A 27,470-nucleotide genomic window follows, 5' to 3' on the forward strand; every position below is an offset into this window, starting at 1 on the left:
TCTTGAAACATGTTTCTGTGTTAACATGTTGTGCAGCATTGTCTCTGTAACGGCTTTCTTCTGTGGACGAAGGAGAGGACCAAAGCGCAGCGTGGTTCGTGTTCATCATGTTTAATAAAGACGGTAAACGTGAACACTACAAAATACAAAACAACAAATGTGGAAAAAACCAAAACAGTTCTGTATGGTGCAGACACACGAAGACAGAAGACAGGAAACAATCACCCACAAAATACCCAAGGAACATGGCTGCCTAAATATGGTTCCCAATCAGAGACAACAAATAAACACCTGCCTCTAATTGAGAACCAATCTAGGCACCCATAGACTTACATAAACACCTAGAAAGGAAACAGACCCATAAACATACAAAACCGCTAGACAAGACAATACACATACATCACCCATGTCACACCCTGACCTAACCAGATTCCAAGAACACAGGATGAGATGTTACTATCCGTTGTGCAAGCACATCCAAGAGTTCATGAACAGTGAGCCTGGTGAAATTTGGGGAGCGCATCGTCAGTAGTGTACCTTTGGTTCCTAGGGTGTTTCGGCCTTTCACACTATACACCCTGCTCAAAGGCGGCCAGCGACAGGGTGATCAATCCTACGCTTGTGTCCCATTCCCAATTAGTCATAGGAGTTGCCTTGATGTTGATAGCCAACATCCCACCAAAAAAACAAGGAAAACAAAGAACACTAAGGTCAGGGTGTGATAGTCTCACAATCTCCCACTGCAATATTTCCAGTGCTGGAAAAAGTACCCAATTGTCATCCTTGAGTAAAAGTAAAGATAATTTAATAGAAAATCCCCCAGTAGAATACTACTTGAGTTAAAGTTTTTATAAAGTATCCAGTTTTAAATGTACTTAACGGGATACTTAACCAAAATGACATATTGGTTTTCTTACCTTGTAAGCAGTCTACAAACACGGCATGACGGAAATCGATGCTTTGGTTTAGTTTTCCTGGCACTGTTTCCAAATACTGACCTTTTAGCATTTGTGGCACAAATCCCGCTCAAGTCATGGTATGAATATTATCATTTTCATTGCATCATGTTGTAATCATGTAGGACTTTGTTGAGTTTCCCCATCAATTTTAGATACTTTCGGATGATTTGGACATGATGCCCGAAAAATTCTAATTCTTGAGTCTCATCTTTCTATCAAACGAAATCTAACTTCATTTGTCACATGCGCCAAATACAACAAGTGTAGACCTTACCGTGAAATGCTTACTTACAAGCCTTTAACTAACAGTGCAGTTCAAATAGACTAATGTAAAAAATAATTATAAAAAGTAACACAATAAGAATAACAGTAACAAGGCTATATACAGGGGTTACCGGTACCGAGTCAGTGTGCTGGGGTACAAGTTAGATGAGGTCATTTGTATCTGTAGGTAGGCGTGAATTGACTATGCATAGATAATAAACAGTGAGTAGCAGCAGTGTATAGAAGTGAGGGGGGGGATCTGGGGAATTGTTAGATTACTTAGATATACTGTCACACAAGCATTTCGCTACACTCTCATTAACCTCTGCTAACCATGTGTACGTGATCAATATAATTCGATTTTTTAAATTTAAGGGAGTTGTACTCCAGTCTAGTAGGTGGCGGTAATGCAACATTCATTGGATGCCATCCACCGTTAAACCTCATCGAAGAAGGAAGTGACGTAATCGTTTCTGCCGCTGGTACTTTTCACACCGGCTTTGCTATTCTCTGTTACTCTGCACCGTTTTTGACAGTCATCAAAGCGTGGAATCATCATGGTGCTCGATTTAGACCAATTTCGAACCGATAAAGGCGGTGATCCTGAAGTAATCAGAGAAACTCAAAGAAAAAGGTTCAAAGATGTGTCACTTGTGGATAAACTAGTACACGCAGACACAGAATGGAGAAAATGTAAGTTCCGACTGCAAGCTAGCGTTAGCATTCATTGAATCGGATGGTGGTGTCCACTCACATGGCTTGCTAGCTTCATGCATTTATTATAGGTAGTTAAAAGCTGGCCTTGTAGTCACCCAGATACAAATTAAGAAATTGAAGCATAATACGTCAGTTCACGTTTTTAGAAAATGTATAGTGAATTTATCTGCCTGGATATTCTCAGCTAAACTGGTTAGTTGGTAGCCTGCGCTAGCTAGTTAGTCACCGGTAGATAGCAAACGACTGTATAGCCAGTTAGCTATCCAGCTACGTTAGTTCACTAACCACAACCAATACATTTTCTTTCCCATGTCTTTAGTTAGGCTATACCTTATATGTCGTTCAATGTTGTCTAACATTAATTTAGCTAACTAAAATAATGTATGCTTCAGTAACTAAACTATCAAGGAAAACCCAAACGATGGTTAGCCACGTCATCCTATCCACACTGACTGTAGCTCCAATCTGATGCAATCCCCGTCCAACATACCCATAACAAATGCATCAAAACCTCTCCTCTCAGCGTCCCACAGCTGGTATTGGATCTTGGCTAGAAGGGATCCAGCTTTTGCCAGAATGTGCTTTTCGTAGTAGGTTTAGGATAATTTACGTAGCTGGTTAGGATAAGTAGGTGAAGGTTAGGAAAAGGGTTAGCTAAAATGCCAAAAAATTATATAAACTTTTGTTGTAAATTTGACAAGCTGGATCCCATCTATACATGACCCTGTAATTGGAACAAGATGGAAAATAGCGTGGATGCAGATTTGACTGAGATTGAATGTTGGACTACTCAAGTCTACATTGTTATGGGGGTCTCTTCATTGTCGCCTGTGAGCGTCACTGACATTAAAGCTACTTGTCGTGATATCTAGGCTCAAGACACAACCACCATTAAATTGATTCATGACGTCAATATGACGCTGACCCTTGCCCTTTCCATGCTCATCAGGTCGTTTCACTGCCGACAACCTCAACAAGGCAAAGAATTTATGCAGCAAGACAGTTGGAGAGAAAATGAAGGTACAGCCTGTGAAACTGCTGGTGAACTATATAGGCTTTATGTAACCTACATGGCTACATGTCCCCCCCCATCAGTCTGAAAGCGTTATGTTCTATTCTATATGCAGGTAGTTTTTCTACCAGTTCACCCTGTTCTGTGCCTTTTCTTTATACAGAAGAGAGAGCCAGTTGGGGATGACGATGATTCTGTCCCAGACGACGCCCAGAACTTGGAGGCCCTAACGGCAGACACACTATCGGTAGGTCAACTCGCTAGCCAGCAGTTCATCTATATGCTGATTGACTTGTGGGTCCCATACTCATGGGTATGTTTAATGTTTATTTCCCCCTTTTTCTAGCCCCTCACGGTCACCCAGATCAAGAAGGTCCGTCTGCTTGTAGATGAGGCAGTGCAGAAATCTGATGGTGAGAGGGTAAAGCTGGAGGAAGAGCGCTTTCAATACCTGCGAGAGATCGGGAACCTCCTGCATCCATCTGTGCCCATCAGTAATGATGAGGTGGGTGTCATGGAATTTGAATTCCCATCAGCAATAGGGAGATGGATGAAAGTTCACATTGCCTCAGGGAGAAAATTCAAATTCTCATGCCTTGTCCGCAGCCTCTGTCTCATGAATGAATTTTGTTTTGCCTCTTGTTTACTTGTCTACTCTGTAATTTACCTTGTCGCTCTCTCCCTGCCAGGATGCTGATAACAAAGTGGAGCGCACCTGGGGAGACTGTACTGTGCAGAAGAAGTATTCCCACGTAGACCTGGTAGTCATGATTGACGGCTACGACGGAGAGAAAGGAGCTATAGTGGCCGGGAGCCGTGGCTACTTCCTCAAAGCAAGTTCTTAGTCACTGTCATATGTATCCAATACACTCACAGGCCGATTCATAACAGGTGTAATTTTGTTAAACTCAGTGTAATCTTGATAGTTATCCTTACTGACTGTTTCCTTTTTTGTGTTTGTAGGGGCCGCTAGTTTTCCTGGAGCAGGCATTGATCAATTATGCTCTGCGGATGCTCCACAGCAAGAACTACCAAATGCTCTATACCCCCTTCTTCATGAGGAAAGAGGTCATGCAGGAGGTGGCTCAGCTCAGCCAGTTTGATGATGAACTTTACAAGGTATGATGGATTTGAAACTAATCTTCCTTTCATTCCTATTGCGGGATAAGGGCTTTACGGGCTTAGTTTTTCGGGATAAGGGCTTAGTTTTTCGGGATAAGGGCTTAGTTTTTCGGGATAAGGGCTTAGTTTTTCGGGATAAGGGCTTAGTTTTTCGGGATAAGGGCTTAGTTTTTCGGGATAAGGGCTTAGTTTTTCGGGATAAGGGCTTAGTTTTTCGGGATAAGGGCTTAGTTTTTCGGGATAAAGGTTTAGTTTAGTTAGTTAGTTTTGTTGCATGTTAAGACAAATATGCATTTTTTTTATGTTCATTTGGATATGTGGGTGTTTGTATGTAATGTATTCACTCTGCCTTCCCTCCTTGTCTGTCAGGTGATTGGGAAGAGCAGTGAGAAATCTGAGGACATGGCCATAGATGAGAAGTACCTGATTGCCACCTCAGAGCAGCCCATCGCAGCCTTCCTGAGAGACGAGTGGCTGAAGCCAGAGGATCTGCCAATGCGCTACGCCGGCCTCTCCACCTGCTTCAGACAGGAAGTGGGTTCCCACGGGCGTGACACCCGAGGCATCTTCAGGGTGCACCAGTTTGAGAAGGTAAGTGAACATTTTCTCAAAGTAGACATGGTGGGTGTGTCATGGTCAGTGTAGAAAAGGCAACATCTTTGTTGTAGTGCTTTGCATTTTATAGGCCTAATTGGGGAAGGATAAAGTCTGGATATTATTGACAATTTACAGATCATGTCAAGGGATACTCATTTCCAGAACAGGTCATTTTTTGGGGGGCTGGGCCTCTGCTAACGATTGCGAAATACTAATGAACATGCTCTCTGCCCCCAGATAGAGCAGTTTGTTTTTGCCTCTCCTCATGACAACAAGTCCTGGGAGATGATGGATGAGATGATTGGGACGGCTGAAGAGTTCTACCAGACACTAGGGATCCCCTACCGCATCATCAACATAGTCTCAGGTAGGTCCTGCAGATAGTCCTCCCCAACACGTCTGTTCCTCTCTGGGACAGAGACTAATGATCACATGGCGATTCCATATGCGGTTGGCCCAAAGATATTTGTGTTTTGGATTTTCCTGTAAGTAAATCCATAGAAAGGTGCTTTTTGGAGGAAGAATGATTGGCAGACCTGTATCCAAAATGATTATTGAGAAATAAAGGATTAAGTTTGGGAATTGTGACATTTTGGGCTTACCCAAGGTTTCTGTACGACAACACAACAATGAGGCTGTAGTTGCTACAAATCCTGTCTTGATGTCATTTGAAACCTTGTGTGCTCTGAAATAGAAGTTTTAGATTAAATGGATAGCTATATTCTGCGTGCAGTTTAAAGGGAGTTGAGGGTAGTTTTGTGCGCCAATGCTAAAAACTAGCTGTTATTGGCAGAGGTTTGGTACTCTTTCTTATTGGTCTATCAACTAATTTACCACCAAAGCTCCATCACACCAAAACAGGCTGAAATTTCAGGTGATCTTTTCAAATAGCTCTTACACTAAAGCATCCTCATTTTCACAATATTATTCTAACCTCGATGTAAAATATAGATAAAACACAGGGATATCACGTTTTTGACTGCACTGGGCATTTAAATTGATACTTTGGGCTTTTGGCAATTAAGCCCCTTCTACATCACCGGAGTCAGATGAACTTGTGGAGAAAAACTGTCTGCGTCCTGTATGAAGGAAGGTGGAGGTAGTCTCACGAGCCATTGCTAACTAGCCTTTTGCTCAATAACCGGAAGCCTATGCTAACTAGCTTTTGCTCAATAACCGGAAGCCTATGCTAACTAGCTTTTGCGCAATAACCGGAAGCCTATGCTAACTAGCTTTTGCGCAATAACCGGAAGCCTATGCTAACTAGCTTTTGCGCAATAACCGGAAGCCTATGCTAACTAGCTTTTGCGCAATAACCGGAAGCCTATGCTAACTAGCTTTTGCTCAATAACCGGAAGCCTATGCTAACTAGCTTTTGCTCAATAACCGGAAGCCTATGCTAACTAGCTTTTGCTCAATAACCGGAAGCCTATGCTAACTAGCTTTTGCTCAATAACCGGAAGCCTCTGCTAACTAGCTTTTGCTCAATAACCGGAAGCCTATGCTAACTAGCTTTTGCGCAATAACCGGAAGCCTATGCTAACTAGCTTTTGCGCAATAACCGGAAGCCTATGCTAACTAGCTTTTGCTCAATAACCGGAAGCCTATGCTAACTAGCTTTTGCTCAATAACCGGAAGCCTCTGCTAACTAGCTTTTGCTCAATAACCGGAAGCCTCTGCTACCTAGATTTTGCTCAATAGCCGGAAGCCTATTGTATCCATGAGTTCATATGAATCTGGGGAAGAAGATAAAGGACTTCATTGCCAAAATTCTGAGGTATCCCTTATTGCCAGAATCTTGCACTATTCTTTTAAGTATACATCATGACAATAACAGTCACTCATAAATGTTAACTTGCTATTTTTAATAAGACCCTTCTCATTGTAAGGTATTACAATGACCTTTTATCCTGTGTGATTTATGTCACACATAACAGACATTTCCCTTTGCAAGCTGTCTTACTACCTACATGTCTTTTATTTTTTTCACATTTATTTAACCAGGTTGGCTTACATTTACATTACATTTAAGTCATTTAGCAGACGCTCTTATCCAGAGCGACTTACAAATTGGTGCATTTACCTTATGACATCCAGTGGAACAGTCACTTTACAATAGTGCATCTAAATCTTAAAGGGGGGAATAAGGATTACTTATCCTATCCTAGGTATTCCTTAGAGAGGTGGGGTTTCAGGTGTCTCCGGAAGGTGGTGATTGACTCCGCTGTCCTGGCGTCGTGAGGGAGTTTGTTGAGAACAAGTTCTCATTTAACTGCGACCTGGCCAAGATGAAGCAAAGCAGTGCGACACAAACAACACAGAGTTACACATGGGATGTTTGTGTTTGTCTGCTCCCACCCAGGTGCTCTGAACCATGCAGCCAGTAAGAAGCTGGACTTGGAGGCCTGGTTCCCAGGCTCCGCAGCCTTCAGAGAGCTGGTCTCCTGCTCCAACTGTTTAGACTACCAGGCCCGTCGGCTGCGTATCCGCTACGGACAGACCAAAAAGATGATGGACAAGGTGAGTGTACCCAGTCTTTAAATAGAATCAGGATTTGCTTCCATAATCAAAAAGTCATAGTAAGATGGAATATTTGAACCAGTTTTAAAACCACACTTCCTGTGTTCTTCAGACTGACTATGTGCACATGCTCAATGCAACCATGTGTGCCACCACACGTGTAATGTGTGCTATCCTGGAGACGTACCAGACCGAAGAGGGTGTCGTCATTCCAGAGGTACTCCGGAACTTCATGCCTCCAGGTGAGAGACAGTATTATTATTTTTTGTGAAGGGGCCTGCAATACTTTTGTCCTATGCTTGGAAGATGGTGGTCATGAAAGGTTGTCTTTCTCACAGAGTACTTATTTTTCTAAATGTCTCTAGAGTTGTAGTTGGTTCTATGCATATTTGATGCCTAGTATTGCCAGAAACTGTGTGTGGACATCATTTTCATTAGTCTCCTATTAATTTTCTTAGGTATGACAGAGATGCTGAAGTTTGTGAAGCCTGCGCCTATTGACGTGGAGACGTCCAAGAAGCAGAAGAAGCAGCAGGATGGAGGGAAGAAGAAGAAACAGGGAGGTGGAGACCAGCTCCAGAACCAAGTGGAGAACATGTCTGTCAACGATTCTTAGACACCATCATCATTCCTATCCTTAAGTTCCCATCACTTATTATCACAGAGCCCTGTCCTACTGTAGAACCAGAGTACTTTGGAAAAGGGAAAGGCCATTGGCGTTGTTAGGGAAACAGCTTGGGAGTAATGTTGGGTCTGCTGCATGCAATTATCCTCACTAAGATCCAAACAAAGTCTATCAAGTCTGAACTCTGGAATTCTGTGAAATTTCGATTGAAGCAAACTTGCGACATCTTGTATATAAGGTGCTTTAAGAAATAGGGTTGCTTTGATGTTCTGAACTCAATTTTAATTATCTTATTGCATATCACCATAAATCGCACATGTACTCTGGACCCATTTTTTTCCTACATTGTTGCTTGCCTTGAGGTCATTTGCTTCTAATTACGTCTGTATGTACTATTATAAGACGAGGCATTGATAAAGTGGTGTGCTGTAACGATACAAAATCTGACACTTTCCTGATGCTTTCTTTCTTCCTCCGATCTGAGAGTTGTCAGTGCCTGCAATAGCAATACCTGCAAAACAGTCAGATAGCGTTTGAAGGTTATTCGATTAATGCTATTAAGTGAGAAGTTCATTTTGGTTAGTCATTTACCTCCCAGACTTTACACACAAAGCAAGCTCGCCACCTGACGTCAACAGTGCTAAAATAGTGTGGAGTTATTTAAAGGGTTAAGATCCCAAATTTAACAAAGAGTTGTATTATTGCGTAACAGGGCCTTCACACGTCATTTACACCCAGGGATCATGAACCAGTTGATTTAGTGGTGTAACATCCTGAAACACTAAACTTTCATCTGTTGTTCCAGGAGCACAGCCCTGCCAAAGATGAGTGGTATCAGACAATAATGAAAGCAGAGTGCACACTATTAGAGGTTTCATACATGACACCTGACTTCAAAACAGCGTGCATAATACTTTTCCTAATGTTATACATATATATTAGTAACTCTGTATTGTTATTGAGGATGGGAGGGAAAAAATCTTGATTGATTTTGTGAATGTTCTTGGCTTCTTGGCTGGCTTTTTTGGTCTAAATTTCGGTGGCGTGTTAAGGTGGTCCATCCCGAGGGCATGCAAATTTGAATGAAGCTGTCCAGATGTCAGATGACTAGTGTGTCATTGAAGTACTGTTAGTATGATTGTTTGGTTTTGTCGATAATAGATTTTTAAAAAATCAAGGCTCATGAAAGAAGAAATTTAATCAGTGTCTAACATGGTTTCAATGAACAGTTTTTCAAAAGATCAGATTGATTGAAATATTCAGTGGTTGAGCAAGGCCCTGTCCTTTGCCCTTCATTAGCTGTCTGACACAGTCGACAGAAAAGCTGCAGAAGAAGAGCAAAAGTGTGTCAATCCTTGAGCGGGATTGACATTTTGGAGCATAAAACCAAGGTGAGAGCCTACTCGGTAAGCAAAATGGCATACAAAATACACATTTCAGTAATCTTGTCCTGAATGTAACATCTTGTGCATTTTAGTTGCTGAATGAAAGGTAAAAATATTTTCTGGATGTAAAAAAAATACGTATTTTCCGGAGGTGAAAACGTAATTTGCAGACATTGTAAATAAGTATTTTTCAGTTAATGATTCTATGGCCAAATTTCAGCTGCTAAACATTCGCATTACAACACAATTATACTTTTTTTCACACATTTTAATAAAAAAGAGGAGCCAAGTTAAGATTGCAACAAAATATATTATTACTCCCATCTATCGCGCAATTATGCTTGTTTTTCCTAAACCTGGGAGCAATGATGTTCAAAGTAGAACAACATACATAATAAACCAACAGACCAATTCAACTACAATAACATTCTGAGTAATGGTTAGAGATTTTATTTTCTCGCTATTATTGTGATATGTTCTCGTTTATCTATCCTTAGTTGAATGCACTGACTGTAAGTCACTGGATAAGAGCGGCTGCTGAATGACCAACATGTAAACGTAAAAACAAACACTTTGCAAAGCATGCTGGCTATTAATGAGCTCTGCCCCCAAACAAGTACAATTTGGTTGGTGCAGACCAGATCCAAATCTGAACGAATCATAGACGTTAAAGGCTATGTTTCACAAGTTTGAACATCACAGTACAGTTTTGTACAGTAGAACACAGAAGAGTACACTACAGGACAGTTCAGTTTTATTCAGTAAAGGACAGTATGGCACAGTACAGAATAGTTAATTAAGTAGAGTACAGTGGAGTACAGTTTTGCTTCAGTAGTACATTACAGTAGAGTACAGTTGACTTCAGTAGAGTACAGTAAAGTAAGATACATTATAGTACACTTTTCTTTACTGTAGGCTAGTGGGCTAGTGTGCTCCAATGCATTGTCCTGTACTGGACTCTACTATACTGGACTGGACTCTACTATACTCTACTATACTCTAATTTTCTGTACTGTGTATTGTAATGTGCTGTGCTCTATGGTACTGTGCTGTCCAAACTTGTGAAACATAGAACTCTTAACCAATTCTAGATGTCTATGTTTGGGCTAAATCGAAGACTAAATCGGAATGTCTATATTTGGGACAAATATAGGCTGGATCGGACGTCTGTGATTGGTTCAGATTTGTTTCGGACCGGTAAATCCATGGACGTCGAAATCAAGGACTGCACCAAAAAAAGACGCTGCCTAACGTTAAATGCTTAGTTGCGTAGGGCCCAACTCCAAAGGAATAGCCTAGGGTTTAACTCAAAAGGAAGAGCTTAGGCTCCAACTCCAAGGTCAGAGCCTAGGGTTCAACGCCAAGGTGAGTTTTTTTTTTTTTTTTTTTACCTTTATTTAACCAGGCAAGTCAGTTAAGAACATATTCTTATTTTCAATGACGGCCTGGGAACAGTGGGTTAACTGCCTGTTCAGGGGCAGAACAACAGATTTGTACCTTGTCAGCTCGGGGGTTTGAACTCGCAATCTTCCAGTTACTAGTACAACGCTCTAACCACTAGGCTACGCTTAGGGTTAATCTCCAAGGGAAAATGAAACTGCTTCATTATGATGAAGTCTAAAAAGGAGAAATGTACACTTGGTTTACAGAAGTAATTGGGCCCCTTACATTTTTCTGTGTTTCTATGGTGTTGTGTAATACAACTGCCCCATCCTCCCTCTTCCAATAATCTTAATTTATCTTTTTATCACTCTCATTCTTACTTCCCTCTTTTGTCTTGTGTTCCCCAGTTTATGCTGTACACATGCCCCCTCTCCTCTGTGTCCTTCTGTGCCGTCCTCCCCGACTCCACCCAAAGTCTTTGGCTTTGTGTTTAAACACCCAGCTGCAGACATGTACCAATGTTACCTGTTCCAGAGCTAGACATTTGTGAGTACAGGGAAATAATTCAGTCTTGATTTCAGGGCACATCACTAAAAGCATCTATGGGTTGTAGATTGCAGATCTCTTATCTATTTTATTTCCTTGCTCCTCTCCCCAGTATTACCTGCTGGTATTCATTATCACAGATGCCTTTCATAGAGAGAGGAGTCTCAGAGGAGAACGGCTGCATTTGACTGTGGAGGCGCTGAGTCACAAGATTAGATTAAAGAGACTTAGTTGGTTTAAAACTAATAACAGTTTTGTAGTTTGTGTCAACTGCTTGTTTTATATGGTGTATTTTACAATTCAATATTTTCTACTTCATTTCTGTACCTTTAAAAAAATTAAAGTTCTGCAGAGGGAGAATGTAGAGCTGCGGATGAGACTCAATACATCAGGAGATGTGAATGAGGAAGCAGTAGGCCTACACACACACACACACACAGTCTTGCACAGCTAACCTTGTTTGGACACACAATTCAGTCCCATTCAAAATTGTATTTTCCCTAACCTCTAAACCTAATCCTAACCTGTACTTTTCCCCTAACCCTAACCTTAATCCAAAACCCTAACCCTAACCCTAGCTCCTAACCCTAAACCTAATTCTAACCCTAACACTAATTCTAACCTTAATCTTAAACCCCCTAGAAAAAGCATTTGACCTTGTGGGGACAAACAAATGTGTGTTTCCTATTCTTGTGGGGATTTCCCCATAAGAACAACAATACAGCCATGCATTCATCACACCAAACTGAAATCTGTTGAAAAACCTTTTCTTAATTTCACTAATTTCCAGTAATATTTCTCCTCGGTGATGACACAGCCCCTTTACTGAGAACACAGGAACTGAACATGACATACACATGAAGAGGAGTGGACTATAATGCTTAAGGTGTCTGGATACAGAGGTTTGTTTTGCTCATAGCAGAACTCGGCTACGCGAAGTCTGTGCTCGCATACTCCCTTAAAATACATTTGTTTGACAAATGAAGAAAAAAATGGCAATGTAAATGTTTGTCCCTGTTGAGATGCCGTAGCCAGTACACTTCCTCAAAATAGTATGAAGTAAGACAACTCAAGATATATGTAATTAATTTAGACATTTTGTCTAGGAGATCTTTGTGGCAAAATTTTACATCTAACCAAAATGTTGGTGCAGTATTTGCATGAAAACTAGTTGTCTGTCATTGAAAGACAACAAGCACTTAATTCAGGGATTCCTACTGTTGACCAATCACCGGTGAAGGGGGGTAGACTTCGGCAACTGAACTTCAACAAACCTGAAGATAACAAAATGTGTGTCAACAGCTGAAAAAAACACAGCCGAACACCAAAATGAACAAAAATGTCACAAAAATCCAAAGCATACAGTGGAAACAGTTCGCACAAACTGTTTTGACTGGGAAGCACATGGTAAGCTTTTACAGCATGCTTCCCAGTTGAAACAGTAAGGTTTACCTTATGCTTCCCAGTGTTTTGAGGAAGTTTATTTGTTGCTATGTCATCTCAAGATGGGCAAACAGTAATGCCGCTTTTTCTTCGTTTTTTCAAGCTAATATATTTTAAGGGAGTATAAGAGCGCAGATGTTCACTTCGCCTAGCCGTTCTGCAAGAAGGAAACCAAACCTACTATGGTGAAACCTTTATGCAACACACATGTTGAAGATGTACCACATGACTCTAACTATAATGTCTGAATAAAACAGTAAATACTAGTTGGATACTGTATGTGTTGCCTTTAATATACTTTATTTTCCAAGGATCATGCACTTCCTCTCTACATTTATCTATGGATATACATCACAGGAGGCTGCTGAGGGGAAAACAGACCACAAGAACGTACAGAAGGGAACAAGTGGAATGGATTTGATACCATTCCACCTATTCTACTCCAGCCATTACCACGAGCCTGTTCACCCAATTAAGGTGCCACCTACCTCCTGTGATATTCAGTACCAGTCAAAAGTTTGGACACACCTACTCATTCAAGGGTTTTTCTTTAGTTTTACTATTTTCTACATTGTAGAATAATAGTGAAGACATCACAACTATGAAATAACACATATGGAGTAATGTAGTAACCAAACAAGTTTTAAACAGCTTAAAATATATTATATATTTGAGATTCCTCAAATAGCCACCCTTTGCCATTGACAGGTTTGCACACTCTTAATAAACTAAAAAAAAAACCTTGAATGAGTAGGTGTTCTAAAACCTTTGACCGGTTGTGTACATTACTTTATTTCAATATTATTTTTATGTAGGGATGTGCAAAACGGAAACTTCGCAAACTTCTTCCAAAATAAAAAACTGTAGGCGTAAATCCTGATTTGCACTGTACCCTTAAGAAGATTTTCAAGCGCCAACTAGAATTAAACCAATTGCAAGCCCATCAACAACCGGGGTGTAAACATTAATCCTCACAGTGTCAAAAAGTTCAGTTTTGTAACTAAAACTATTGGACAAATTCAGGGAGCTCCCGCCCCGTTTAGTTCAGTTTGCTTCCGTTTAAGAAACGATTTGCAACATAATATGAGGAATGAATACACCCCTGCACAAGAAGGAACTGCAAAGTGAGTGTCACGAGCTGCTGGCAAAACAACACGATCAATGACTTGATAGCCTTGCCTGAATGTTCTTAGAAATATCGTCAACCAAATATATAAAGGTAAGACAACTATTATGTCTGAAGACGCAAGCCTAGTGCAGGTTGTGCACCTTGGTAAACGTTGACAGCTAGCTAGTTAACAGCTCGATAGCTAAGTTAGCTAGCTGCTTACCTTACGTAACTTTACCGCTAGCAAGATAGCTCAAACATTCTCGACCGCAGTGGCACGAAGCTTGCTGTTTTTATTGTGCTTTGATTCGACTAAGTAACGGATAGTTTTGTTGTTGGACATAATACGTTACTAGCCAATGTGTAGCTAGCTAGCTAGCTATTGTATTGTGTCAGTGTTCATAGCTATGTTTTTAAATTGTTATGGTCATTGTTCATGCCTATCCACATACTTCCACGTTTGACAGTAAGAGGCCACGCCCTACGCCATTTATTCCGATTGCCATATCTGTGCTACATGGTATAGTAGTAGTGCCTGGGACATTATGTGCTTTGAGGCCTGGCGTACTGGCCAACGTCTGTCTAGTCCGGAAATCCCAGACCTACTGTAGGGCAACACAACTGGAACATTGTTTACATTGTGGGAGGCAACCCATTTGCTGTAGGCTAATAATTTTAAATACCATTGCCAAACGTTGATTATTAGCCTAAATAAGTCCTGCCCTTTACTCAACTTTTATTTTTGCTGTGCCCTAGGGTCTGTCCTTTGAAAAAAGGCTGGCTTGATTATCTGCCAGCCAGCTCATGGGCACTCAATGGTCCCGAAGCGAAAGCGACAGCAGTCTTCTGCTCGTCCCGGAGGTTGGGACAGGGTGGCAGACGGGGGATGATGATGATGACTCGCTGGATGGACTGGACAGACAGGAGGACATTGCTCGGTTCCCTTATGTAGAGTTTACTGGCAGGGACAGTATTACCTGTCCAACATGCCAAGGCACTGGCCACATCCCCTCAGGTGAGGCATTTCCTGTCTGGATTCCTGTCCTGCTGGGCATTGATTGCTGTACTGATGTGGTAGGGATCATTATGATGGTGTTCTCCTATTTGACTTGTCCCTCTTCTGTGGTCATTGTCTTTCAGAGCAGGTCAATGAGCTTGTGGCTCTGGTTCCCTACAACGACCAGAGACTTCGGCCCCAGAGAACGTACGTTTTACAGCTAACCCATTTTTCTCACCAGTTTATATCTGGATCGGTCACATACAGTTGAAGTCAGAAGTTTTCATACACTTAGGTTGGACTCATTAAAACTCATTTTTCAACCACTCTACAAATTTCTTGTTAACAAACTATAGTTTGGGCAAGTTGGTTAGGACATCTACTTTATTATGCATGTCACAATGAATTTTTCCAACAATTGTTTAGACAGATTATTTCACTGCATCACAATTCCAGTGGGTCAGAAGTTTTCAAACACTAAGTTGACTGTGCCTTTAAACAGCTTGCAAAATTCCAGAAAATGATGTCATGGCTTTAGAAGCTTCTGATAAGCTAATTGACATAATTTGAATCAATTGGAGTTGTACTTGTGGATATATTTCAAGGCCTACCTTCAAACTCAGTGCATATTTGCTTGACATCATAGGGAAATCAGCCAAGACCTCAGAAAACAAATTGTAGACCTTCACAAGTCTGGTTCATCCTTGGGAGCAATTTCCAAACGCCTGAAGGTACCAAGTTCATCTGTACAAACGATAGTACGCAAGTATAAACACCATGGGACCACGCAGAGGTCGTACCGCTCAGGAAGGAGACGTGTTCTCTCTCCTAGAGAGAAAAGTGCAAATCAATCTCAGAACAACAGCAAAGGACCTTGTGAAAATGCTGGAGGAAACAGGTACAAAGTATCTATATCCACAGTAAAACGAGTCTTATATCGACATAACCTGAATGGCCGCTCAGCACGGAAGAAGCCACTGCTCCAAAACCGCCATAAAAAAGGCACACTACAATTTGCAACTGCACATGGGGACAAAGATTGTACTTTTTGGAGAAATGTCCTCTGGTCTGTTGAAACAACAGAAATGTTTGGCCATAATGACCATTGTTATGTTTGGAGGAAAAAGAGGGAGGCTTGCAAGTCGAAGAATCCCAACCGTGAAGCACAGGGGTGGCAGCATGTTGTGGAGGTGGCGTTGCTGCAGGAGGGACTGGTGCACTTCACAAAATAGATGGCATCATGAGGAAAGACAGTTATGTGGATATATTGAAGCAACATCGCAAGACATCAGTCAGGAAGTTAAAGCTTGGTCGCAAATGGGTCTTGTCTTCCAAATGACAATGACCCCAAGCACACTTCCAAGGTTGTGAAAAAATGGCTTAAGTACAACAAAGTCAAGGTATTGGAGTGGCCATCAAAGCCCTGACCTCAAACCTATAGACATTTTGAAAAAGCCTGTGCGAGCAAGGAGGCCTACAAACCTGACTCTGTTACATCAGCTCTGTCAGGAGGAATGGGCCACAATTCACCCAATTTATTGTGGGCATCTTGTGGAAGGTTACTCAAAACGTTTGACCCAAGTTAAACAATTTGAAGGCAATGCTACCAAATATTAATTGAGTCTATGTAAACTTCTGACTCACTGGGAATGTGATGAAAGAAATAAAAGCTGAAATAAGTCATTCTCTCTCCTATTATTCTGACATTTCACTTTGTTAAAATAAAATGGTGATCCTAACTAACCTCAAAACGGGATTTTTACTAGGATTAAATGTCAGAAATTGTGAAACTGAGTTTAAATGTATTTGGCTAAGGTGTATGTAAACTTCACCTTCAACTGTACATAACCATCACATTCTGTCATTTTTAGTTGGTTCACAGTTTGTTTTTTGGGTAACATTGATTGTCAAAGTAAACGGTAAGTGCTATGTTTGACAGGAAGCTGTATGTGGTCCTCTCTGCGGTGCTATGTCTCCTGGCTTCCTCGCTGGTGGTCTTCTTCCTCTTTCCTCGCTCTGTCATGGTGGAGGATGATGGTATACGCTCTGTCACCGTGCAGTTTGATCACGTCAACACTAAAGTCCTCATAAATATGACAGTAAGTCAGTAAATCGCGTGAGGATGTACTCTGTTAGTTGGAGATAGTTGGTCATTTGACTGCCTGCTGTTTATGGTGTGTTCTGCTGACTGTTCATTTTCCCTGGTCCTATCTATTTGTCAGAGCTCCTTGAACTTCACCAACTCAAACTTCTTCACAGTGATGGTGGATAGTCTAAGCTGCCAGGTTCTCTATATGAAAACAGTCATAGGCACCATGCAGCTAGATAACGTCATCACCATCCAGCCCCTGAGCCAGACACAGGTAGGGCCTGCTGCAGACTTAGACGCAGTGAACCATCACTTGGGACACATTCACTCCATGTTACATGTAGTTTAATGATTGACTTGTATACGTTACTTGCTTCAAGTATAAGTCTTGTTTGCATTTCCTGCCAAAATTTCATTTGACTTCTAGTCTTGACTATTTTAAAACTTTTTATTTTTATTATTATTATTTTTTACTACAGGTGAACTTCACAGTCAGCGTTCAGATCAGTGGAAGCACCTCCTATGTTTAGTAAGTTAAAGGGACCTGTAAAGACCTATATTTAGTTGTTTTTGTTTCAAGTTCTGTAATTGTTAATATATCAAATGTTACTTGTCACATGTGCCAAATACAACCGGTGTAGATCTTACTTACAAGCCCTTAAAACCTCTTAAGGATCCACCCCTTTAAAAAAAAAAAAAATCCCCCCTAAAATGACATACCCAAATCTAACTGCCTGTAGCTCATGATATGCATATTCTTGGTACCATTTGAAAGGAAAAACTTTTAAGTTTGTAGGAATGTCAGAGAATATAACACAATAGATCTGGTAAAAGAAAAAAATGTTATTTTGTATTTTTGTTGTAACATCTTTGAAATGCAAGAGAGGCCATAATGTATTATTCCAAGATTTTGTCCACTAGAATGCAGCAGTGTATGTGCTTTTTTGTGTGACTGATCCTATGAACCATTGCATTTCTGTTCAAAATGTTGTATCAAGACTGCACAAATGTGTGTAATTTGTTTATTAATAACTTTTCAAGTTCAAAATTGTGCACTCCTCAAATATTAGCATGGTATTTTTCACTGTAATAGCTACTGTAAATTGGGCAGTGCAGTTAGATTAACAAGAATTTAAGCCTTCTGCCAATATCAGATATGTCTATGTCCTGGGAAATGTTCTTGTTACTTACAACCTCATCCTAATCGCATTAGCATACATCACCAATCCCGAATAAGTTTAACCAACAATGCAGTTTTAAGAAAATAGTTAATAAAATATTTACTAAATAAACAAAAGTTTTAAAAAGTATCACAATAACGAGGCTATATACAGGGGGTACTGAGTAAATGTGTGGGGGTACAGGTTAGTTGAGGTAATTTTCACATGTAGGTAGGAGTAAAGTTCTATTTGTGATTGTGAAGAGGTTCTAACCACTCTTTCCACCCTCCAGTGCCTTCTGCACCATGGCTAGCATCAAGGTTCATAATATCTTGGTTATCATGCAGTAAGTATATCCTACCTCGTAATTGTGAAACCGTATCACTTCCATCTCTACCTCTTGCCTTTTGTCTTATATTTCAAAGTTTTTAATCATAACTGTGTTCTTCGTTCCCAGGACATCTGTGAAAACCTCCTACATGATGCGCACGGCCCAGAATACCCTGGAAGCCTATCGCTACATTGACTGTGGTTCAAACTCCACGGTTCACCAGCCCCCACGCCGACTGTGGCAGTAACCCTCCCTCCCTCACCACTAAAATCACCACCAGCCAGTGGTGAGGCCAAGAGTCCAGCAGCAAGGGACAGAGGGACCAAGATGCTGGGAGCCAGGCAACATGAACCAGGGAATATTTCCAATCATTTCAGTCCAAGCATTTGTTTTGACTTCAGGATCATTAAGTTTGATCACTTGCCTTCATAAATGCAACAAACACCAGCTCTTCAGTAAATTATATTTAGCTGTTGTGCATGTTGCTGAAATTCAAGGCATGACTAATTTACATCCTGTTGAAGCTGCAACAATCTTGACTTTAGGAGGGAATTAGTTATCCTTTTGCTTGAGCACAGTTACCGGTGTTACTACTGAATTATGACCACGTATCCTGCTGTGCTAGTCCTTGAGCGTTCGCTTACATTTTTAAGTGTCCTTTGGTGTGGGTCCTATGATTTCAGGGACTTGGCACAGTAGGAATGTATAAAGTGACCGATATTTTATTGCGCAAGAAGGGAGATTTGCTTTCTGCTATTTATATCTGGGACAGGACTAGTCGAGGGATGTGCCTAAGACAATTTGTTTGCACCTCAAAAATGGTACATAGGGCTATTGTTTGTATCTCTGATTTTCTGCTTTTTAATAAGGGATGGTTATTGTCAGCAGGTACTATCATAAGTTAATACACTCCGTTTGGGTGTTGCCCACTGATTTACTAAGCATTTATACTAGTACAAGATTAAACATAAGAGTAGTAATATATGATTCGAAAGTCCATAAAAAGGCATGTTTGTTTTTTTTCTTTGGGATCGAACATTTTACTGCCCTTAATTATGGTGGGGGGGGGGAGACTACAAATGTTTTGCTAGAGCATGATTAGCTGGTGTATCCAACTATCATGTCGAAGTACGACGTTGACATGATTGTTAAAAATGTAATACTGAGAGCATAGTCTTGCCAAGTACACAGCACACTAGCACAGTGTAAGGACCTCTGTCCGGAGGCCCAACTTGGACTTAACTCCGTAATGGCTTGCTAAAGGGATCTTTAATGACAGCCACTGCAGTATTAACCAGGTCGGCATGACTAAAACGTCATTAACTCACTCACTGTCCTATTGTGTTGGGTATCTTCGTAATGGCGTTTACATTCCAAAGCACAGCCTCTTGTTGTCATAGACTTTATAATTAAGCTGAAATTACTTGAAATTTGGTTTCGGAGTTTGGTATTTCTAGAGTGTAAAAGCGATAAGCTTGTGTGGTATTTCCAAGTTAGGGGATTGTTTTGTTTCATTTAGCTCTGCTGGTTAGATCTTTTGAATTGTGTTTGAACAGGGTTATTGCACTAAAGGGCAATGGAGACCGCCTGAGTGTCAATCTGTTTGTGCTATCATGCTAACTTCCTGTCACTCATTGTCATGCAAAACATGTTTGGCTTGACAATGACAGCAATGACTTGGCAATAGCTCAACCAGATCTGAGACCAGGCTACAATGGAGAAAGGTGAAAACAGATGGTGAGGTGTAAAAAAACACAAAAAAACATGTTTTGTATGCTGAAGGAATATGACTGAATCATGCCTTTTAGGGGATGAAATGGAGGAAATGTATGTATTTTTCAAATGCCAAAATTCTAAAATGGGGGAGGGGGGGGAATAAGGGAATGTTCAACTAATAAAGATGGTTACTTTTTTAATGAGAACATGTCTGTGACGTTTCTGTTTTTAGACCTTGCTCTTGAAAAGTGGGGCGGCAGGGTAGCCTAGTGGTTAGAGCGTTGGACTAGTAACCGGAAGGTTGCAAGTTCAAATCCCCAAGCTGACAAGGTACAAATGTGTCGTTCTGCTCCTGAACAGGCAGTTAACCCACTGTTCCCAGGCCGTCATTGAAAATAAGAATTTGTTCTTAACTGACTTGCCTAGTTAAATAAATATAAGCAAAATACACAAGGCTTTAAATTCATGTGTACAGTTTAGAAACCGAGAGAGAGTAAATCCAATGAGAAGAAATCAGATTGGGTACCACAACTTTTGTTTTATTATATTCATTTGTGCATACAAAGCTTTCTTTAAAAAAATAGCATATAACAAGATTATTTTCCTCAATGTTTCATTTTTACTTTCACTTTAGTAGCTGCATGTGAGAAAATATATTACTACATATAAAGATCAATAAGAAAACAGACCACAATATATTACCACTGTTATACAAAGTAGTCTTCATGTCTTACAAAAACAATGCAAAACTCTTATCAATACAAACACATGAAGCTTAAAAATATGAAAGATGAATTCTTAATACAGGAGTGCTTTGTCTTTGGTTTTAGTACATAGGGCCTTAGACACCTCTCTGATTTGTGTTTGTACATAAAGTCATACAGGTAAAAAAAGATATGTGGGCATTACGTTGAAGTTGTGGCAAAGACATGACCTCATCCTTGTCTTGTTTTTAATGTTGGAATATATTTCTAAAAAATATACAATATAAGGAATATTATTTGCATCATAGGTTGGCATTTACCCATATATGTGTATAATAGAACTACATGACTATTTGCAGCGATATTATTGTGTACAGTGCTTGACAGAAGAATCCATGGTTATACAATGCACTGGGGAGGGCAGTGGTGTGGCACACCGTTGTTCCTTGGTTGTCCTTGGTTACTGCAAGCGTTTCTTTCTAGGGCACAATTCATAAGAACTTACACGTGAACTAAACATATCAATACCCCATCATCTCTGGGACTTGCCATATATGTACCCTAACCCCTAGCCTCCACACATTACTATATCTGTACCCTAGCCTCCACACATTACTATATATGTACCCTAACCCCTAGCCTCCACACATTACTATATCTGTACCCTAACCCCTAGCCTCCACACATTACTATATCTGTACCCTAACCCCTAGCCTCCACACATTACTATATCTGTACCCTAGCCTCCCACATTACTATATATGTACCCTAACCCCTAGCCTCCACACATTACTATATCTGTACCCTAACCCCTAGCCTCCACACATTACTATATATGTACCCTAGCCTCCACACATTACTATATCTGTACCCTAACCCCTAGCCTCCACATATTACTATATCTGTACCCTAACCCCTAGCCTCCACACATTACTATATCTGTACCCTAACCCCTAGCCTCCACACATTACTATATCTGTACCCTAACCCCTAGCCTCCACACATTACTATATCTGTACCCTAACCCCTAGCCTCCACACATTACTATATCTGTACCCTAACCCCTAGCCTCCACACATTACTATATCTGTACCCTAACCCCTAGCCTCCACACATTACTATATCTGTACCCTAACCCCTAGCCTCCACACATTACTATATCTGTACCCTAACCCCTAGCCTCCACATATTACAATATCTGTACTCTAGCCTCCACACATTACTATATCTGTACCCTAACCCCTAGCCTCCACATATTACAATATCTGTACCCTAGCCTCCACACATTACTATATCTGTACCCTAACCCCTAGCCTCCACATATTACAATATCTGTACTCTAGCCTCCACACATTACTATATCTGTACCCTAACCCCTAGCCTCCACACATTACCATATCTGTACCCTAACCCCTAGCCTCCACATATTACAATATCTGTACTCTAGCCTCCACACATTACTATATCTGTACCCTAACCCCTAGCCTCCACACATTACTATATCTGTAACCTAACCCCTAGCCTCCACACATTACTATATCTGTACCCTAACCCCTAGCCTCCACATATTACAATATCTGTACTCTAGCCTCCACACATTACTATATCTGTACCCTAACCCCTAGCCTCCACACATTACCATATATGTACCCTAACCCCTAGCCTCCACACATTACCATATCTGTAACCTAACCCCTAGCCTCCACACATTACTATATCTGTACCCTAACCCCTAGCCTCCACATATTACAATATCTGTACTCTAGCCTCCACACATTACTATATCTGTACCCTAACCCCTAGCCTCCACACATTACCATATATGTACCCTAACCCCTAGCCTCCACACATTACTATATCTGTACCCTAACCCCTAGCCTCCACACATTACTATATCTGTACCCTAACCCCTAGCCTCCACACATTACTATATCTGTACCCTAACCCCTAGCCTCCACATATTACAATATCTGTACTCTAGCCTCCACACATTACTATATCTGTACCCTAACCCCTAGCCTCCACACATTACCATATATGTACCCTAACCCCTAGCCTCCACACATTACCATATCTGTACCCTAACAACCTAGCCTCCACACATTACCATATCTGTACCCTAACCCCTAGCCTCCACATATTACCATATCTGTACTCTAGCCTCCACACATTACCCTAATCCCTAGCCTCCACACATTACTATATATGTACCCTAACCCCTGGCCTCCACACATTACTATATATGTACCCTAATCCCTAGCCTCCACACATTACCATATCTGTACCCTAACCCCTAGCCTCCATCACATTACCATATCTGTACCCTAACCCCTAGCCTCCACCACATTACCATAGCTGTACCCTAACCCCTAGCCTCCACCACATTACCATATCTGTACCCTAACCCCTAGCCTCCACTACATTACCATATCTGTACCCTAACGCCTAGCCTCCACATACATTACCATATCTGTAACCTAACCCCTAGCCTCCATCACATTACCATATATGTACCCTAACCCCTAGCCTCCACACATTACTATATCTGTACCCTAACCCCTAGCCTCCACACATTACTATATCTGTACCCTAACCCCTAGCCTCCACACATTACCATATCTGTACCCTAACCCCTAGCCTCCACACATTACCATATCTGTACCCTAACCCCTAGCCTCCACACATTACCATATCTGTACCCTAACCCCTAGCCTCCACACATTACCATATCTGTGCCCTAGCACCTAGCCTCCATCACATTACCATATCTGTACCCTAACTCCTAGCCTCACATACATTACCATATCTGTACCCTAACCCCTAGCCTCCACACATTACCATATCTGTACCCTAACCCCTAGCCTCCACATACATTACCATATCTGTAACCTAACCCCTAGCCTCCATCACATTACCATATATGTACCCTAACCCCTAGCCTCCACACATTACTATATATGTACCCTAATCCCTAGCCTCCACACATTACTATATCTGTACCCTAACCCCTAGCCTCCACACATTACTATATCTGTACCCTAACCCCTAGCCTCCACACATTACTATATCTGTACCCTAACCCCTAGCCTCCACACATTACCATATCTGTACCCTAACCCCTAGCCTCCACACATTACCATATCTGTACCCTAACCCCTAGCCTCCACCACATTACCATATCTGTGCCCTAGCACCTAGCCTCCACCACATTACCATATCTGTACCCTAACCCCTAGCCTCCACATACATTACCATATCTGTAACCTAACCCCTAGCCTCCATCACATTACCATATCTGTACCCTAACCCCTAGCCTCCACATACATTACCATATCTGTACCCTAACCCCTAGCCTCCACATACATTACCATATCTGTACCCTAACCCCTAGCCTCCACATACATTACCATATCTGTAACCTAACCCCTAGCCTCCACCACATTACCATATGTACCCTAGCCCCTAGCCTCCATCACATTACTATATCTGTACCTTAGCCCCTACATATATTACCATATCTGTACCTTAGCCCCTACATACATTACCATATCTGTGCCCTAGCCCCTAGCCTCCACCACATTACCATATCTGTACCCTAGCCCCTAGCCTCCACCACATTACCATATCTGTACCTTAGCCCCTACATACATTACCATATCGGTGCCCTAGCCCCTAGCCTCCACCACATTACCATATCTGTGCCCTAGCCCCTAGCCTCCACACATTACCATATCTGTGCCCTAGCCCCTAGCCTCCACCACATTACCATATCTGTGCCCTAGCACCTAGCCTCCACCACATTACCATATCTGTGCCCTAGCACCTAGCCTCCACCACATTACCATATCTGTGCCCTAACCCCTAGCCTCCATACATTACCATATCTGTGCCCTAGCCCTTAGCCTCCACCACATTACCATAGCTGTACCCTAACCCCTAGCCTCCACTACATTACCACATCTGCACCCTAGCCCCCACCACATTACCATAGCTGTGCCCTAACCCTAGCCTCCATACATTACCATATCTGTAGCCCCAACTACCTAGCCTCCAGCCTCCATACATTACCATATCTGTGCCCTAACCCCTAGCCTCCATACATTACCATATCTGTGCCCTAACTCCTAGCCTCCACACACATTGATACCCTAACCACATACACTTTGTCGCTTGCACATTACAAATAGACGTTTCTCACTTTTACTTTCTACTGTAGCATACCATACCCTACTGTAGTCTACTGTAGCCTACTGTAATCTACTGCAGCCTACTGTAATCTACTATAGCCTAATGTAGTCTACTGTAGTCTAATGTAGTCAGTCTAATGCAGGCTACTGTAGTCTGCTGTAATCTACTGTAGTCTACTGTAATCTACTGTAGCCTAATGTAGTCTACTGTAGCCTAATGTAGTCAGTCTAATGCAGCCTACTGTAGTCTGCTGTAATCTACTGCAGTCTACTGTAATCTACTGTAGCCTAATGTAGTCTACTGTAGCCTAATGTAGTCAGTCTAATGCAGCCTACTGTAGTCTGCTGTAATCTACTGCAGTCTGCTGTAATCTACTGCAGTCTACTGTAATCTACTGTAGCCTAACATACCCTTCTGTACCCTAATGTAGTCAGTCTACTGCAGTCTACTGTTGTCTACTGTAATCCACTGTAGCCTAATGTAGTCTACTGTAGCCTAATGTAATATACATGTAGCCTATTGTAATCTACTGTAGCCTAATGTAGTCAGTGTACTGTAGCCTACTGTAGTCTACTGTAGCCTAATGTAGTCAGTCTACTGTAGCCTACAGTAGTCTACTGTATTCTACTGTAGCCTAATGTAGTCAGTCTACTGTAGACTAATGTAATCTACTGTAGCCTAATGTAATATACTGTAGCCTAATGTAATATACTGTAGCCTAATGTACTCAGTCTACTGTAGCCTAATGTAGTCAGTCTACTGTAGCCTACTGTAATCTACTGTAGCCTAATGTAGTCAGTCTACTGTAGCCTACTGTAATCTACTGTAGCCTAATGTAGTCAGTCTACTGTAGCCTACGGTAGCCTAATGTAGCCTACTGTAATCTACTGTAGACTAATGTAGCCTACTGTAGCCTACTGTAATCTACTGTAGTCTACTGTAGCCTGCTGTAGGACTATATCATCTTCTACATTGTGTTTGACTTACACTTATGATTGTCAAAGGGAGAGTGACAGGGTTGAGGCAAGATCTTTGGTAGACTAGGCTACTTATTGATACCTTAGATTACTGACAACAAAGCTTTGGTATCTCGAAGGCAACTATCAATGGCGGCATTATAGACATTAGAATAGTAACAACGATTACATTTAGATTATAATTCAAAATGGCAGTCATGTTTAAAATGTTGAGCCTTTGGGGTCAAAACTCAGTCTTTGAAAAGATGCCACCACCACTGGTGCTTTATGGGTCTGTAAAGCATTTCTGTATCCTCCTGATTCTCTTTAGGAGTTGTGACAGTGTTGTTGCGGTGACAGGTCCCTGGCTTGGTCCTTTTCTGTCTCTCTACCTGCGCTGCGGCCCTAACATCACCTTGTTGATGAAGTTGACGATGGCTGAGGCAGGCTGCTCCGGGTCGAGCTCGGCAAACAGATGACACACGTTCTCTGCCATGCTGCCTGGCTTCTTGGCTACAAACCCAAACACCCTATTGAACAGGAGGTGGAGGAGGAGAAAGAGAGGGGAAAGGAAAGAGATAGAGGGGGGAGAAATACACACTTAATACACACTCATGGTGATGCCCATTCTTACTGGTTTGATATGACGACTGAGACCTCTTTGATCAACTCTTGAGAAGGAAACAGGGTGAGAGTAAAGTATGGGCCAGGTAATTACAGTTACTGTAGTAGAAGGTACGATAATATTTGCCTTGTTCAACCATTCTGATCTCACAAGCTTCCATTCTGTTTCGCCCGCTCAGATTCAGTGAGGTGAAACGAAACAAGAGACCAGCGTTCAGGATGGTTGATCACGTTAGCATAATATCTCCTAAGCTACAATACAATATCTTTTAAAAATCATCAAACCCCACAGATTTCGTAAATTGGCATAAAACAGGAACTGTGAGCATAGATATTTGTGAACATGAATTTGAGACTGTGTTCATGATCCACAGATATTTACCGGGATGACGGCCAAGGCACAGAAGCAATAAGATGCCATGCAGGTAATCAAACATTGTCAACACACATTAAATGCTCCAAAACCAACATGTCCAGACACGTAGAGCACTTACTTAGAAGTTGTGCTGTCTGAGTTAGTCCACCTGAAGCAAAGAGACAGACAGAGCTCTCAAACAAGCATAGAGGCATAGGTACAGCTTACGTTCACAGCCAAGGCCTGCAATACCCAGTTATACACATACCACACACTCTCTCCATCTCACATGCACACACGCACACACTCTCTCCATCTCACATGCACACACGCACACACTCTCTCCATCTCACATGCACATACCACACACTCTCTCCATCTCACATGCACACACGCACACACTCTCTCCATCTCACATGCACATACCACACACTCTCTCCATCTCACATGCACATACCACACACTCTCTCCATCTCACATGCACACACACACACTCTCTCCATCTCACATGCACACACGCACACACTCTCTCCATCTCACATGCACATACACACACTCTCTCCATCTCACATGCACACACGCACACACTCTCTCCATCTCACATGCACATACCACACACTCTCTCCATCTCACATGCACATACCACACACTCTCTCCATCTCACATACA

General features: G+C 41.6%; 3 protein-coding genes and 1 long non-coding RNA gene across 5 annotated transcripts in view; 3 read left to right on the forward strand and 1 right to left on the reverse strand.

Annotated features, from left to right (window-relative positions):
- Positions 1 to 1,633: 1,633 nt before the first annotated feature.
- On the forward strand, positions 1,634 to 8,268 carry LOC118360611 (serine--tRNA ligase, cytoplasmic). The gene is made up of 11 exons (XM_035739855.2): positions 1,634 to 1,916; positions 2,890 to 2,960; positions 3,116 to 3,199; positions 3,299 to 3,457; positions 3,642 to 3,785; positions 3,916 to 4,071; positions 4,444 to 4,665; positions 4,909 to 5,038; positions 7,034 to 7,191; positions 7,304 to 7,433; positions 7,650 to 8,268. Exons 1-11 carry the CDS (start codon positions 1,781 to 1,783, stop codon positions 7,805 to 7,807), a joined length of 1,548 nt encoding a protein of 515 aa, XP_035595748.1. The 5' UTR covers positions 1,634 to 1,780; the 3' UTR covers positions 7,808 to 8,268.
- Positions 8,269 to 9,803: 1,535 nt separating this feature from the next.
- LOC127912997 (uncharacterized) lies at positions 9,804 to 11,799 on the forward strand. The gene is made up of 3 exons (XR_008084334.1): positions 9,804 to 10,566; positions 10,992 to 11,130; positions 11,243 to 11,799. It is a non-coding gene; the product is annotated as an uncharacterized LOC127912997 (long non-coding RNA).
- A 1,744-nt stretch (positions 11,800 to 13,543) lies between these two features.
- tmem106c (transmembrane protein 106C) lies at positions 13,544 to 19,329 on the forward strand. Of its 2 annotated transcripts, none has more exons than XM_035739854.2 (8): positions 13,544 to 13,697; positions 14,438 to 14,696; positions 14,822 to 14,885; positions 16,618 to 16,777; positions 16,901 to 17,041; positions 17,247 to 17,296; positions 18,220 to 18,273; positions 18,385 to 19,329. In XM_035739854.2, exons 2-8 carry the CDS (start codon positions 14,486 to 14,488, stop codon positions 18,503 to 18,505), a joined length of 801 nt encoding a protein of 266 aa, XP_035595747.1. In that variant the 5' UTR covers positions 13,544 to 13,697; positions 14,438 to 14,485; the 3' UTR covers positions 18,506 to 19,329. The 2 variants fall into 2 exon arrangements, with proteins under 2 accessions (XP_035595747.1, XP_035595746.1); XM_035739853.2 differs by having other exon boundaries at positions 13,546 to 13,792.
- Positions 19,330 to 21,559: 2,230 nt separating this feature from the next.
- LOC118360423 (tensin-2-like) overlaps positions 21,560 to 27,470 on the reverse strand; it is a 79,822-nt gene continuing 73,911 nt past the window's right edge. Inside the window, exons 27-33 of the mRNA XM_052484178.1 lie at positions 26,941 to 26,970; positions 24,722 to 26,352; positions 23,943 to 24,676; positions 23,568 to 23,903; positions 22,367 to 23,193; positions 22,189 to 22,329; positions 21,560 to 21,913 (exon numbers count right to left, since the gene is read on the reverse strand). Coding sequence (XP_052340138.1) covers positions 26,211 to 26,352; positions 26,941 to 26,970 — 172 coding nt within the window. The 3' untranslated portion in view covers positions 21,560 to 21,913; positions 22,189 to 22,329; positions 22,367 to 23,193; ... (1 more) ...; positions 23,943 to 24,676; positions 24,722 to 26,210. The remainder of the gene's footprint in view (positions 21,914 to 22,188; positions 22,330 to 22,366; positions 23,194 to 23,567; positions 23,904 to 23,942; positions 24,677 to 24,721; positions 26,353 to 26,940; positions 26,971 to 27,470) is intronic.

Source organism: Oncorhynchus keta, chromosome 28 (assembly GCF_023373465.1).
Source record: "Oncorhynchus keta strain PuntledgeMale-10-30-2019 chromosome 28, Oket_V2, whole genome shotgun sequence".
In the NCBI taxonomy this organism is placed as follows: domain Eukaryota; kingdom Metazoa; phylum Chordata; class Actinopteri; order Salmoniformes; family Salmonidae; genus Oncorhynchus; species Oncorhynchus keta.